This window comes from Squalius cephalus (genome assembly GCF_949319135.1).
Source record: "Squalius cephalus genome assembly, chromosome: 5".
Taxonomy (NCBI): Eukaryota; Metazoa; Chordata; class Actinopteri; order Cypriniformes; family Leuciscidae; genus Squalius; species Squalius cephalus.
Genome location: NC_137126.1, coordinates 5,678,575 through 5,694,662, shown reverse-complemented (window position 1 = coordinate 5,694,662; position 16,088 = coordinate 5,678,575). Strand labels below are relative to the sequence as shown.

Here is a 16,088-nt window from a genome sequence, read left to right as displayed (position 1 = left end):
CTCATCAAAATGTAGTGTATTCTGGGCAAGCGCACTAAACTTGACAACTGTAATCCTTTTGAGCTCATTTTCCAAAGCTAAAATCTGTATGGTAATTTACTAAATGCATATAGGATACGTCTACAGTCAACATTATATAGTTCTATAAACAGTAATCAACATTTGAAGTGGACCAAACCGTTCATCAAAGCTATACAGGAATTTTGAACAATACTCGTTCTTGTTTTAGGACAACTTTGATGAACTAGTGTAAATATCAAAGCATTTAAAAGAGCATAATAATCATCAGAACATTTCTAGTCACAAAGAACACGTTTTCACAAACTGTCTAATCTTCAGTAGAAAGCATCATAAAACAGTGCTTTAATGCGTTTACTGTCAACTTTTTTGTTATTTTGTCTTGTGTACTATATGTAAACGTCTGTTATGTGAAACAGCTTATACAAGGCAGCAATAAAAAATGACATGCAATGTTTATGCGTTTAGGACCCCAGATTGGTCTAAAACGGGGGACTGAAGGGGGTGGACTGGAATGCACCGCTGCTTCAATGTATATGAGTGATTATAATCAAGGTATTAATCAATGTTTCCTTCTAAATATCAAATGAGTTGAATGACTTCTCTGGAGATTTTGCTTTGTTATAGAAGTTACCAGTGTGATTACTGAAATATTATTTTCATGTGTTCTCTAATGTCTGTATTTGATATCTGGATGCAGTGCTTGCTTCTTTAGCCCGGCTTCCAGAAATGAAACAGGGACTTGTTTTGTGTTTGAGAAAGGTCTTCAACGTGTTAAAACATATAGGGGTCATTGAAGCCAATAGCTTAAAGGACCATTTCTTTGTTAAAGCCTTATTTCCAGTTAGACTAAAGTGTAGCTCTCCTTGAGAGAAAGAACGCATTATCTTGATGTTTTGAGACGACTCTCCTGTTTATAGTTAGAGCATGGCCAAACCCAACCTTGGAAAAGCTGTGTGTCGGTGTGTGTGTTAGTCTTCTTGGTTACAGGTTAAGGAATCACTGGCATTATTGGAGATTGACTGAGTTGTTGTTCTGGACATGCTGGCGGCCGGCAACCCAAATCTGCGACCTGGAAGGTCACGACGTGCCTGACTTCAAGGTCGAGTGTCAGCTGCATAATCGATGGAGATATGCTTCAGTCTATCTGTATATGTGTGTAAAATTACTGTTTATCTATTTCTTAGCCAATCAGAAACTGCAACCTGTAAGCAATGACGTAGCTTAGACCTTTGGGGTGTGGGTGTGGGTGTGTGTGTGTGTGTGTGTGTGTGTGTGTGTGTGTGTGTGTGTGTGTGTGTGTGTGTGTGTGTGTGTGTGTGTGTGTGTGTGTGTGTGTGTGTGTGTGTGTGTGTGTGTGTGTGTGTGTGTGTGTGTGTGTGTGGTGAAGGGTATAACTGCTGTGATCTTTGTAACTGTAAGCGGGGCGGCCTACGAACTCCTGTGTGAGTCTTGAAGCTGAGTTCTGCTGATGAAACTGCAAACTATCTTCAGTAAAACTTTTCTTCAATTTATTATAATTCTGACTCTGGGTCTTCTTTCAAACATCTGGTCCTTGGGTCCTAAACTGTTAACCCCCTAACAGTGTGTGCATCTGTGTATGCGTGTGTGTGTATGCGTGTGTGTGTGTATGCGTGTGTGTGCATATATATATATGTGCATATATATATATATATATATATATATATATATATATACAGTACAGGTCAAAAGTTTAGAAACATTATGATTTTTTTATATTTTTGAAAGAAGTCTCTAATGCTTATCAAGGCTGCGTTTATTTGATCAAAAATACAGAAAAAAAAAACAGTAATATTGTGATTAAAATAATAGTTTTCAATTTGAATATACTTTTAAAAATAATTTATTCCTGTGATGCAAAGCTGAATTTTCAGCATCATTACTCCAGTCTTCAGTGTCACACATGTGACATCCAGTCTATCACATGATCCTTTAGAAATCATTCTAACATTCTGATTTATTATGAGTGTTGGAAACAGTTCTGCTGCCTAATATATTTGATTAATAAAAGGTTAAAAAGAACTGCATTTATTCAAAATAAAAAAAATATTTTCTAATAATATCAATCTTCTTTACTATCACTTTTTATCAATTTAACACATCCTTGCTGAATAAAAGTATTGATTTATTTCAACAACAAAAAAAAAAAAAAAAATTACTGACCCCAAATTACTGACCAGTCGTGTATATTGTTGTTACAAAAGATTTCTATTTTTAAAAAATCTGCTTCTTTTTATTTTATTTTTTTAACTTTTTATTCATCAAAGTATCCTAAAAAAGTATCACAGGTTATGAAAAAATATTAAGCAGCAGAACTGTTTCCAACTTTGATAATGAATCATCATATTAGAATGATTTCTAAAGGATCATGTGATAGACTGTAAAGTAATGATGCTGAAAATTCACCTTTGCATCACAGAAATAAATGATAATTTAAAGTATAATAAATTGAAAACCAATTATTTTAAATTGTAATACTATATCACAATATTACATTTTTTTCTGTATTTTTGATCAAATAAATGCAGGCTTGATGATGAGCAGAAGAAACTTCTTTCAAAAACATTAAAAATAGCAATGTTTCCAAACTTTTGACCTGTACTGTATATAAACACCAACAATATTTTTTATTCAGAAATTAAAAACATGTCCATTGCAGAATGATTGTGTATGAATTTATAGTGCATTTCTGAATAAATAAACAGATCTGAAAATAAATCTCGAATTTTCATAGACACATTACACATTTACTACTTAAATAATACTGTTTTGACTCTCTGTGTGTAGCAGGTTGCTAAGATTGGAAGGGGGAAACAACTATGCAACACTTCCTCACAAAAGTGGCGTCTGATTTTGTAAACAGTTTCACATTTTAGAATTATAGTCTATTATGTCATGCCTAAAGTCAATGTTGATGAGTTTTATCCAAACTAAAAGTACAACCCTAAACAGGCTAATACAATTTTATTTGTGTCTAACAAAAAACCTAGGAGTTGTCGGCTGTTAAACACCCTGATAAAACACAAACAACACCTCGGGGAATGAAAAGCCAAGCCGAACTAGTTTCTCTACAAGTTTTTGGCCCAGCTAGCAGTGCGCTAACATCTTCACAGGAATGATGGAATAACATTTAATGTGGCCCAACTAAAGTCTTCGCACAAAGAGGTAGTAAATCGCTCTTTTGTTCACTAATAAACCCACCTGTATGCAAGGGTCATGCACTCGAAGAGCTTCGTCAGGGAGGCATCAATAGAGAGATGCGACGTGCTAGTCTTCCCGAAATGATACGTCTGGCAGGTTTGTTTATTCACAGTGTCGAAATCGTAACCTTTCTTTGGGGGGTGATCGGTGTGAGGAGAAGACACCATAAAATGACCACTATGGATGATCTGTGATTCGCGTCCATCAGGTTTCTTTAATGAAATAGTCGGTTCCTCTGCGTCAGAGTCGTCGTCCTGCTCTTGCTTGATAGGAGCCCTCCGGTACTGCCGTGTATCTCGAGTAGCCATATTAAAAGACTTTTGCTACAATTTTTGGCACTGGCGATACTTCACATTATGCCACGACTTTCGTCCATTGCTACTGGGTTGATTTATATAGTTGTAGAAGCTATTTAGGTGGCCAGACTTTGCCGCTCGCCCTCAATATTAGCATGCATGCTAGTAACCTGAAGGGATTCGGTGGTGAACTGAACTCAAGACGGTCGTTACGTCGATTGGTTGACTAGAAAGCACACCCACAAACGCTGGGAAACACAATGAGGGCTGCAACTGTGCAAGTCAGTCAAAACTTATGGTCAAAACATACTTTCCTTCGGTTTCACAAACACGGTTTAAAGGGATAGTTCACCCAAAAATTTAAATTCTGTCAATAATAATCACCCTCATGTCATTTCAAACTCATTTTCAGAAGACAAATGAAGATCTTTTTGATGAAATCTGAGAGTTTTCTGTCCCTCCATTGACAGGCTACGCAACTACCACTTTGACGCTTCAAAAAGTTCACAAAGGGATTTTAAAACTAATCCATATGAATTGAGCGGTTTAGTCCAAATTTTCTGAAGACTCGATCGCTAATATGATGACCAGTTTGAATTTAGGCTTTTATTCACATAAACATTCAGGGCCGGCCGGCTGAACTCTTGAGTTTTACACAAACCTGCTATAGTTATGTTAAATAACACAAATATACTTTATGTTTTTAATCTCAATTAACCAATGTATTTCCTGCTGACTTTTTATGATCCAGTTCAACCATATGAATAAGCAAAAATGACTTTAGATAAACATCATATTTGTGTTTCATTTTTTAATTTTTTTATTGCTGAAGGGTGATTTTTTTGTTTTGTTATTAAAAACAAACAAGCAAGCCCAGCCCAGGTGAGACAAAGTAACGCAAAAGTAATGTAAAGCATTAAAATAAAATGCTTAATAAAATAGAAATAAAACTTTCCATAAAAAGTAACTAAGAAACACAGTAAGTTACTTTTTAGGGAGTAACTCAGTATTGTAATTCATTACTTTTAAAAGTAATTTTGCTCAACACTGCTCCTGGGACCCATAGACTTTTGTTCTCTGTAGTGGACATTGTATGTTAGTGAATTTCTCTGACAGCATGCATGTCATGGTTTTAATGTCCTGTAAAGAGGATATTCAGGGCTTTTCAGATATACCAAATGTTTGGAGGTTTCACCATGACTACAAATTCTCCTTTGTCTTTAAAAATGACTGACATTAATTTAGTTGATAATATTTTGTAATTATCATTTAAATATGACTAATTTTCAAATTGTTTGTCATAAATCAACAAAGAAATGATATATCAATATTCCAATGAATAATGATATATTATTATTAAAATGTTGGCAATTATTACTCCCATTATTACACTTTTTATTTCATGTTGCCCCAAGAACACATTAATATGCAAAATAGATAGTGTATTGAATGGGAAAACCCATTTATGGCCATTTTACCCACATGATGTATAAAGTAAAATGATATATCAATTCATTCCGTTATCTTTCAGAACATAGTTATGAGAATCATCTTTACACAAAGTTTTGTTTAAAAAAAAATCCTCAAACCTAAAAATTGATTGGTGAATGAAAGAAAACAAAACCCATTGGTTTTGCCTATACGGCATTAATGTATTTTTATTTTTTAAACAATTGAGTCCTGGTGGTGTCCACTGTCCCCTACTTATAACATGTGAATAAAATATCTTTTTTCAAAAATGTTTTTTTTCCCCTCCATTTGTTTCTTATGCTCTGAATGTAAATGACATGAAAAAAAAATAAAAAAAATGTATGGGTATTTTTCCCCCCTAAGGCACATTTTATAAAAGCTACTTAAATGTCCTAATTGAACTAATCCTGGCTCAATCTAAGCCGGTCTGTGAAACCAGGCCGTAATGTTCTTCGCTGAAAAAACTGGTTTTGCGATATTACATCTAATCTGGCTTTGAAACACTTGTAAAATAGTCTATCCTACTTAAAACACACAGATTTAGATTGACAAAGCAAGTGCACATAACATTCAGTAGAAAAATAGTTTATTGTATTAACAGGCATAAACGAAAACATTCACCATTGTTAGTGTTTTACATGACTACCTAAAAGGGATAAATGCAGAAAAGTAGATGAAAATGAACAGCAATAAAGTAATTAAAATAAACTATATACCAACTCTTCGAGAAGGGAAAAACATTCAGAACCAACACAGATCAATTTAGCAGGAAATGAAGAAAAAGGTTACTTTTAAAACAGGACAAACAGCATCCATTTACACGACTGAATCGACCAAACAGGGAAACCTTCACAGAGCGCTCCAGTCGATGGACTTCTTTCCTGACTTCTTCAGCAGTTCATTGGCCTTTGAGAAATGTTTACATCCAAAGAAGCCACGGTGAGCAGACAGTGGCGAGGGATGGACGGCTTGCAGAACATGGTGTCGATTCTACAAGTCAACAATCAGAAAACAATGTACAACTGTTTGGAATATTTATCGGATCTCCAGGCATATATTTTCTAGTTGTTTTAGAATTACACACATCAAGTTCTATGTTTCCAACATACCTTGTTAATCGCAGCCCCTTTCTTCTGAGCATAAGAGCCCCAGAGAATAAAAACAAGACCCTGCATGTTAGTGCTGAGCCAGTGTACCACCGCATCTGTGAAAATCTCCCAGCCCTTGTCTTTGTGCGAGTTGGCCTGGTGCGCGCGCACAGTTAGCACAGCATTCAGCAGCAGAACTCCTACAACAGACATTTATAAAGAGGTTGTCATTAAACACATTTACATGCACAAGGAAACTAGCTTATATGGCTATATATTCATTATATTGCATCTAACAGTGAACATTTTACTTTTTCAACTTTCTTTAGTGTGTAATATTGCTGTTTGAGGATGAAAAAGGTCTGCAAAGTTACAAAGCACAAAGTCACTCCAGCGGGAGTTATTCTCTTTATATCAGTAGCCGCGTTTCCATTACCCTTCACATTGCGCAAATTGAAATTGCGAATTGAAAATACGCCCGATGGAAACACGTCAACTTCGCTAAAACTCCCATTTATCGCAAAAAAGATTTTACGCTCGCATGAGGTGGTTTTTCAGGCAATTCGAAAAAGAAATATTTCACAAAACAACAATGGAAACAGTTTTTGCGCATTTACAGGTCAGCTGACGTAGATGACGCGGTGTGTTTGGACAGAATACGAGACAGAGTTCTTCATAAAAGACAAAAGAATTACAGGAATAATGGATTCTAAACCTCAAAGAAATGCCACAATCAAGACCTCGAAGCAGATATGAGGGAGAAACACCCAGAAACACCTCATATGTGCCGCTCACAAGTATAAGGGTCTTTCCTTGCCATTTATGATTGGATAACACACATACATCTCCTTCAAATAATAATAATGGCCAGTGCAGTGGCTGGGATATACATAAACCTACCAACGTCCGTTGCCATGATTTTTGGTATGACTAATCGCGAGAGGAAAAAATGAGATTTTAGTCGCATAATGACAGCGGAAAAGCCGTCATTTCGCAATAGTTTTTTGTCGACATTTAGAGAGAGAGAGAGAAAAAAATCTAATTCTAACTCCCTGAAATGCCTCAGTTGTAGACTTGAGTTTTCTTCTGGGAACAAACATGTCACAATATTCCTCATTTAAATAATTCCTGCACAAGACACATGCTAAATAAAGGGGTTGAGTTGCTTTAGTAGTGTTTTGAAACTTGAGGTTATGGTAAGAGGCGTGACATTTCCGAAACACGCTCGAAGCGGTTGACCAATCACAACACACGGATATAGCCGACCAATCAGAGGAGCATATTGTCCTTTTCAGAAGGAGGGGCTTCACAGAGACAGGAACTAAACAGGGCTGCGTTGTGTTTCGAAACTGCCAATGGTTCTATGATCAACTTAAGCTTACGATGCTTTTGAGAAACATTACTGACAGACTGGGAAGAGAGGTGATGCAACAATGTAAAATATGTGAAAAATAATGAGGTTTTTTTTAACATTCAAGCATGAAAACCTAGTAGAGACTCTAAAGTCTGGAACACACCAAGCCGACGCCGACGAACTAGCGCTGATGAAAGCCGACTGTGTTGTCGCCTTGCGTTGAGGTAAAAAGCTGCACTTGAACACACCGAGAGAACTACTGCCAACTGTCTGCCGCCCGTGTAAATGAGACAACTGTCTATTTCTGCAGATATATTCGTCTATATTTGTCATTCAAAAAGTGAAACCGGCAGACACACAAACAAACCTTAAACAAAGCAGTGCGTGCTTACTGTTTTGAATATCAATCCTGCTAAACACTTTCTTTATTCCACTCCGCTCATGTTAATATTGAAATATTCTCCAAGGAACACTCAGGTAAGATGACGTAACATTAGAATAGCCTTCTATCTGTACCGTTCTGACTTTTTTGCTCGCTGTTTTGTAGGGGTGTAACAATATATTGTCACAATATATCGCAATACAAAAATGCAACAATATGTATCGTGAATAGTTCACCCAAAATTAAAATTACCCTGTGAGAAAAAATTTCAGTTTTCAGAGTCAGTACTACATTAAACTACAATATATTATGTTGAATATAATGTATAATAATGGGGGAATATTAGTGGGTCCTGATAATGCCAAATGTCTGATGTTACCAGTAAAAAGTGGCCTACATTATTTTAAATATATCTAGCCAGTGACAGAGTGCAAGCATATTCGTCTAAAATAATCCTGTATTTTCAGGTTCAGAATCATGAATTTTTTTTTCTGGTGTCACAATTGTCCAAGCCTGTTCATTTACACCCACAATGTTATATCAAATTTAGCATTTAATCAACAGTACATTTTTTCTTAACCTTTTATTATATGTCTTGGAGTATCGCAATAATATCGTATCGTGAGTTCAGTATCGTGATATGTATCGAATCGTGAAATTAGGGTATCGTTACACCCCTACCGTTTGGCTATTATTCTCATGCACTGTCTCTTCACTAAGCTGAACAGCCAATCAGAGTTCTCTCTCTCACCGACGGCCCGACGCTGATTCAACATGTCGAATCGGCCGAAAAAAAGCCAACAAGGACCAATTTCTGCCGACAGTGCGGAACCCACTGAGAAACAGAGCGGACTTAAGACTTTGAAAAAAGGAATAATAATAGGTCAGATGGGAGAAAAGCATTTTTGCAAATTACTGATTCAGAAGATTGAGTTAATGTAGAAAAAGCCAAATGAATGTGCAATTCCAAATATTACTGGTTTAAACGAGTGTTTTCTTTCTTATTTTCTTAATAAACAATGGTTCCGGTTCTACATTTGCTTTGATTTGTTTGCATCGTGCACTGGTCCAATGCTCCTCTCTCTGATAATATATCCTTTTTCTTATATTTTCAGAGTGAGAGAAGACAGGAAGGAAAGGGAGAAGAGAGGACAGCAGGATCAGGAAAGGACCTCGAGCCAGTGGGGCCAGTTAATGCATAAGCATTGCTTCTATGTTAAAGGGATAGTTCACCCAAAAATGAAAATTCTGTCATCATTTACTCTCCCTCAAGTTGTTCCAAACCTGTATGAGTTTCTTTCTTCTGCTGAACACAAAGGAAGATATTTTGAAGAAAGATTGAAACCAAACAGTTGTGGGGCACCATTGACTTCCATAGTCACCTACATTCTTCAAAATATCTTCTTTTGTGTTCAGCAGAAGAAAGAAACTCATACAGGTTTGGATCATCTCGTGAAATTGTTTTATATTGCAATATATATAGCAGAAAAACTAAACATCACTATGTCAGTATTTTCCAGTATCGTACAGTCCTACTCTTGACATATCGTGCGGTGTCATCAGTTCTGTAATGAACCAGTAAAGTGCATGCCATGAAAAGGAGAAAGCATGAATCACACCTTGTGTTGCCCATCCTGTAAGATCTCCATGGCCGGGTTGCTCAAAGCCTTCGATGTCTGAAGCCAGTTCTTTGAATATGTTCACCAAGCTGTGAACAGCAAAAGTGACATAAAATAATTGCATCCAAAACAAAGAATCATATAGCCCTCATAATAATTTGTAACATCCTTGTGCTTATCTGTTCAATGCCATTAAAAATAACAGAGGTTGAAATTAAACATAAGATGTCAGAATATAATTTCACACAGTGTCTCGTTAAATTGTGTTTTACAGTTATGAACCTGAGAATTATGTTTGATTATCATTTTATTGCCTTTCTTAACCTTGAGGTTCTTATCTCAAGGGCATCAAGCCCATATTGATCCAGACGGATTTTCTCTCTCATCTGTAAATCAGGAATGAAATTCAAAGACGCTTATGAAGGGTCCGATCCCGGAATCCACTGCCGCATCAATGTATATCTAATGAGTGATTTATAATCAAGTTATTAATCAATATTTATCCTTCGAAATATTAAATGATTTGAATTACTTCATGCGTATGTTAAAGCATTTGTTTTACTTTTTCTCTTCAATCTCTAGAGAATAATGATAAATGTTGTTTGTACCTCTACTGAGAGAAAGAACATGCAATCAGGATGTTTTGGGAAAGTTTCCCGTTAAGAGCAAGAGCTCGACCGACTCCACCCTTGAAGAAGCTGTGTATCGGTGTATGTGCGCTAGTATTGTTTGTTACAGGTCCTGTATTGGTGAACATCTGGCACCCTGGGGAGATTGACTGACTTTAGAAACGCAGTTCTGCGACCTGGAAGATCACACCGTAACTCAAACTAGGGTCCAGGTGTCAGCCTTATTATAAATTGAGATATGCTACAGCATATCAGCCCATGTGTGGAAAATGTCTCTATTTCTTAGCCAATCAGAATCATCCAACCTGAAGTAATGACGTAGTTGTGACCTTAAAGAAAGGTATAATTGCTGTGAAATGTGAATGTATGGCAGAGCGGCCTACGAATTCCTTGCTGAGTATTGAAACTGAACAATATAGTTACATAATACACTGCCATTTAAAAGTCTCTTATGCTCACCAAGGCTGCATTTATTTGATTAAAAAATACAAAAAACAGTAATATTGTTAAATATTATGACAATTTAAAATAACTGTTTTCTATTTGAATATTTTAATATATAATTTATTCCTGTGATCAAAGCTGAATTTTCTGCATCATTACTCCAGTCTTCAGTGTCACATGATCCTTCAGAAATTATTATATTATGATTTGATGCTCAAAAAACCTTCATTATTATTATCAATGCTGAAAACAGTTGTGGACCATTTTTTCAGGATTCTTTGATTAATAGAATTTCAAAAGAACAGCATTTATCTGAAATAGAAGGCCATTTACACTTGGCCACATAAATACCTCTCCACAAAACAAACATAAATCTGATCTTCAATTCCCACACTATCAGCAAATTTGACGGAGTTCACATCAGTGAAAGATATGAGCTGCATTTAATTGATCATCAGCTAATTTTAAAATCACAGACCGCAATAGGGGCGAGCGGCAACAGCACTGGAACGATCATTTAGTTTCTTTACTTGTAATGAAGATGATTGTGTGTTGAGCGTCTGCGACTTACAGTTTTATTTGCGGTAGTTTGCGCATCGTCTTGCTGAAGAGATACACTGCTCATCTGCGGTTATATCTGGCTATATAACGTCATATAGCCAATAACACTCACACGTTTCTTTTTTTAGCATTGTTGAGATGAATAAAATGTACATAATGTGGTTTCAACAACCAGATGCATTTACACTTGTCCAGTTTTGTCTGGAAAGCGTCTCAGAACAACTCCTGAAGTGGTTTGAGTGATCAGAGTTAAATTCTTCTCAAATGTGTTTAAGAGGGCATTTACACCGGATCTTTACACGATCGGATAGCTATCCGATCTGAGAAAACGCAAGAAGTGACCAGGAGTAAACAGGCCCTTTGGTTAGAATAATTCAAAAATGTGTAGTGTTGGGAAACACAGATCTAATATCATTAAATATTAAAGTGTCTGTATAATATGTGTTATTTAATTCAATTTTAGGGGTTGTTTTGTTTGTTTTATGGAGAGCTTAGATAATCAGGCCAATAAGAGACTTTTAACTACAATTTACATTTTTATTATAAAGACGTTTCATTAAAAAAAAGGTCTACAGATTTATAGAGATCAGGTAAAACCATTTAGAAACTGGTTCATGGTTCACAGGAACTGCCCCCTAGCTGCAAACCACTAAAATGTTTTGAAACAGTTATGCCAAAGCCTTGTCACATGACTTCGAATCACCTAATCACTGGTTTAAAACAAATGATTCAAAGCAAATCAATTGCTAATTGATACATTTCACAATATAGTAATCTGTAAAACTGCTTTGAAATGGTGTGTATTGTGGATAGTGTTATGACGACTGCAAGACAAAACCTTGGTGGAGGTGGCACAGGTCTCTGAACGCTGAAGCAAAGCCCGTGAGCCTGGTTCGGCCCATGATAAGGGTCCTGGCCCAGTATCACAACCTTTACCTAGAATCACAAGAAAAAATATCATTATAAGGTGCAAGACACAGTGTTTTGTTTTTTGATGCCATTTTTCATGCAACCCCTTTGGACCCTTTTAATTTCTTATAGTTTCCATTCACCACCATAGAAGTTTATATAAATGATGTACTAATCATGTTTTACTAATGCGCCATTGTAATCTTTAATCTAAATATCTTCCCCTCCCTCTTGCAGCACATCTCTCCTCTGATGATGTGTTTCCTGTCACATGAGATCCACCAATAGCAAACCACAACCATCCAAACAATTCCCCATGAACAAAATCAAGTCCCGTCCTACATTTTTTTTCTTGTTCAAGAAGCCGTTTCACGCAGATATACGTCACAATAGTAAAGAAAAGACTATCGCAACTTCCATTTCATGTCGATTTTAAAGACTGTTTCCAAACGCCAATTTAACATCTGACTGGAAATGTTTGAGGAAAACATTTCTGATGAGCACATGCAAAAATACCACTTCCATCTGAAAATATGCATATCAAAAAGAGATATTTGCAATGTATGCATGCCATCACATATATGTGCTATTAGAGGATGACTATAAAGCTAATAGATATTGAAAAACAACTAAACTTCTTTGACTTCATGGAGACTTTAAAGCAAAATAAAGCAGCTAAATTCTCTGTGCAAGCTAAATGCTTTTGAACATAATTCTTTATCTGGTGATTTTAACATTTGGCAACTAAAACCAAAATAAAATTGCCTCCTAAATGTTTCATTTTGTCATTTTTTTCTGTCTAAAGCATTGCTGGGGTTTAAAGGCAGGGTAGGTAGGATTTTTCTAAAAAAAAAAAACCTTTCCAAATTTGTTTAAACTGTCTTTATATACCAATACATAATTAAAATGTAAGTACTCTGAAAAAGAGAGTATAAAAATCGAGTGTCTGTAGACCTCTCACGACTGTTGTAAACACAGCTCATTATTTCCATTCACTCCACCCCCTCCCTTCTGAGCTCCTTCCAAAGCCACGCCCCCAAAACACATGAATGCGCGACGCCAAACGCTCAGGCTCAGCTGGAAGACGCATTTATTTACCTGAGACGAGTGGAGAGGAAGGAGCGCAGTGCATGCAGTGACCATGTCAGAATCACATGTAATAAAATACCTAACTTTATCATTATGAATATAAACAAATAAGATTTATTTTAGTACTCACTATCAAGCTAGCATATCGATACTGGTAAAGTTTAAAATATACTTTGTTTGATTCGGTAACAAGCTATATTTATAGGTAACGAGCTATATTTATAAGGCAAAGCTAAAAACAGGTTGCATTGATGCACGTTTTTCCATTACCATCAGTTACACTGTGATGAAGGTGAATTTCGTGTAAGATTCATAACATATACGGTGTTTTGCGAGTTTCCATGATGAAAACATTGTTGACTCTAATGAGGACTACACTCCGGAGACAAGTACCGCTTCGTCGGTTCGAGGACAGGTCCGAGGTCGAGGGCGAGCAGAGGTCGTTCAAGAGTGCGGGCAACCAGGGTCCCAGGAAGTAGTTTTTGCCTTGTTTGCCTTCGCTGACTGAATATGCAGGTGCTTTGAATTTTGAATGCTCTTTCTCTGCCATAATTTTACTCTTCGTAGGTTCCGTGCCTCTCAAATCAAACGGGTGCGCGCGCATATGGGCAGATCTAGCAACAGGGGTGGTAGCCATGGTTGCGAGAGTGAGTGACAGTCGCCCAAACCAATCAATTGTTTCGTCCCGAATGGAAATAATGAGCTGTGTTTATTGCAGATTAAAAGGTCTACAGTCACTCGATTTTTATACTCTCTTTTTCAGAGCACTTACATTTTAATTATGTATTGGTATATAAAGACAGTTTAAACAAATGTGAAAAAAAGTGTTTTTATAAAAATCCTACCTACCCTACCTTTAAATGCAAAGGAACAACTGATTAGTTTGACCTGCCTTACACTGAAAAAAATGATTCGTTGAATTTAATAAAAAAATCTTATGGTAAGTGGTTGCACACGATTGATTTTAGCTACATTTAAACAAATGCATTAAGTTGAACTAAAATTGATTAAGTTCAACGTAATGCATTTGTTTAAATGTAGCTAAAATCACCTGTGTGCAACCACTTACCATAAGATTTTTTTATTAAATTCAACAAATAATTTTTTTCAGTGTACATACATGACATTCAACTCACATCTTGTATGTCACATGTCCGTGTCCAGGAGAAAACTTCATTTGAGGGAGGATAGATGGTGTGTTTTTTCCTCTCCTCAGCAACAAAAGACATCAACTGCGAAAGACAAGCACTGCTGTATATTACTCTTCTTTTATCAAGGGTTAAAGTTAAAATGATTGTTCATGTCTTACTTACTGACTTAAAGTAGTTCTTCCCGAATTCTGCACTGAGAGCTTTCCTCCAGCTCTCTCCAAACCCGTCAGGAGCAGTTTGGAGAGCAGAGAGCCTTTCCAGAGCCGCCTTTTTGTTTTTGTTGATCCGTTCAAGTTGCTCAGGACTCAGTGATGAAGATGAGCTGGTGAAGTCTTCGCCCTCCAACTTTTGCTTTTTCCCCTGAGGCGATATTTTAATGTATTTGGTTGAATTCCAAGATCGTTTGGCAGCACGACCGAGCATTTGTACATTTAAAAAACGAAGACAAGCTATACTTGAAAACATTGTATATTTGTTGTGTCGTAGAATGCCTTCTCAAAATGCATCATGCCAAGACTTAAATGATTTAGTAAACCGTTAGCGCTCCACCATATTGGTTGCAGGCACGACCAGAATGCGCGAGATTTTGATTTATAAACAACTAAAATATGTGCAATTGACATGTAAGCGGTTTTGTTTACACTAACATTTTCGCAGTTTGTTGTTTGAAGTGATAGCCAAAACTACTTCTATATTATAAAGGTGCATTAGCGCCAACCACTGGACTGGAGTGTGGGCAGCAGATAGACAGGAACAAAAAAAGTAAATAAATATAAAATTACTATTTAATTCAATTATTTAATTTTTGAAATAAATAATTAGTATTTTTCAGATAATTTATTAGGACGTAAAACTACTTCCGGAACTACATTTCGCGGGAATAGGGGAAAAGAACAACGAGGTGTCGTCAGTCAGAGCCTATTTTTTACAGTCTATGGTCAGAGCTCGTAAATGAACATATGTTCAACATATAAATAAAGCACCACCACTTTCATTCATATTTCAAGCGAAATGTGTCGACATATGACTCCCAGTCCAGCCGCAACAGACCAGAGTAAATAAAGTGTGTTTTACTCACATCATCTCTTGCATCTCCTGAGCATGTAAGATTTCTTTTTTTGCACGCTGGCGAAAAGAACGACTTAATACTTTTCTGTCCAATCATTTCCGCAAATAAAATTAATATTTAAACGAAATCGACTTTAAAAGAGCGTATGGCTCGAGGTATGGGGTAGCGTGCAGTTATAACTCCCGCCAGATGACGTGATGACGTCACGTGCTCGGCGTGCGTACATAGAGTGACAAAATAAGATAAAAGTTGTTACATTTAATATTTTACATTTTTGTTACCCCTGTAATAGCACACTTTCTAAGTAGGCTATATTCAAAACTATTGAGAAAAAAAATGCTATTTTTGTTCTTTTATCCTAACCCTAACCCTAACCCTAACAACACAAACTCTTGGATTCAGGGTTGACGATAATAGGGTATAATTCTTATGTCTATGATTGTCACAAAAAAATCTTTGAAATGTCAAAATTACCCTGTGTTTACACTATAATAGCCTAAAGCCTAAATGTTTTTCTCTGGCTATTGATTTTATTGATGTTGCTGTTGTTATTAGTTACTTAGTATAATTTAAAGTAAGTCGATTTTTGCATGAATAAAAAGCTTGTGTATGCCATGGCTATAGTATAATGATTGTGTACATGTAACTCTGTTTTGTTCTGTACTTAAAGGCCTAAGTACAGGCCTATTTTCATTAATAATATGATTAATATAATAATTCATGATTATAAATTCTTTAATGAAAAGGGATGTGGCATAGGAGGGAAAGACAAGGGAAGACAGAAAAC

At 36.2% G+C, this 16,088-nt stretch overlaps 3 protein-coding genes across 5 annotated transcripts in view; 1 reads left to right on the top strand and 2 right to left on the bottom strand.

Moving 5' to 3' along the window:
- The window catches only part of mlxip (MLX interacting protein), a 28,199-nt gene extending 24,432 nt beyond the window's left edge, over positions 1-3,767 (bottom strand). For both annotated transcript variants that reach the window (XM_079872705.1, XM_079872706.1), the window contains exon 1: positions 3,241-3,767. In XM_079872705.1, coding sequence (XP_079728831.1) covers positions 3,241-3,548 — 308 coding nt within the window. In that variant the 5' untranslated portion in view covers positions 3,549-3,767. The remainder of the gene's footprint in view (positions 1-3,240) is intronic.
- The window catches only part of LOC307159391 (uncharacterized protein), a 216,538-nt gene that overhangs the window by 81,858 nt on the left and 118,592 nt on the right, over positions 1-16,088 (top strand). The gene's annotated exons all lie outside the window — the stretch shown is intronic.
- unga (uracil DNA glycosylase a) lies at positions 5,578-15,500 on the bottom strand. Of its 2 annotated transcripts, XM_079872743.1 has the most exons (7): positions 15,311-15,500; positions 14,395-14,592; positions 14,218-14,313; positions 11,922-12,019; positions 9,450-9,538; positions 6,116-6,294; positions 5,578-5,996 (listed from the first exon to the last, which is right to left on the bottom strand). In XM_079872743.1, exons 1-7 carry the CDS (start codon positions 15,395-15,397, stop codon positions 5,856-5,858), a joined length of 888 nt encoding a protein of 295 aa, XP_079728869.1. In that variant the 5' UTR covers positions 15,398-15,500; the 3' UTR covers positions 5,578-5,855. The 2 variants fall into 2 exon arrangements, with proteins under 2 accessions (XP_079728869.1, XP_079728870.1); XM_079872744.1 differs by lacking the exon at positions 15,311-15,500 and having other exon boundaries at positions 14,395-14,947.

Coding starts and splice junctions, on each gene's coding strand:
- unga (XM_079872744.1), bottom strand. CDS start 14,697: ATGTTTTCAAGTATAGCTTGTCTTCGTTTTTTAAATGTACAAATGCTC. Junction 14,314..14,394: donor GGAAGAACTACTTTAAGTCA/GTAAGTAAGACA, acceptor TGTCTTTCGCAG/TTGATGTCTTTTGTTGCTGA. Junction 12,020..14,217: donor GGACATGTGACATACAAGAT/GTGAGTTGAATG, acceptor TTGTGATTCTAG/GTAAAGGTTGTGATACTGGG.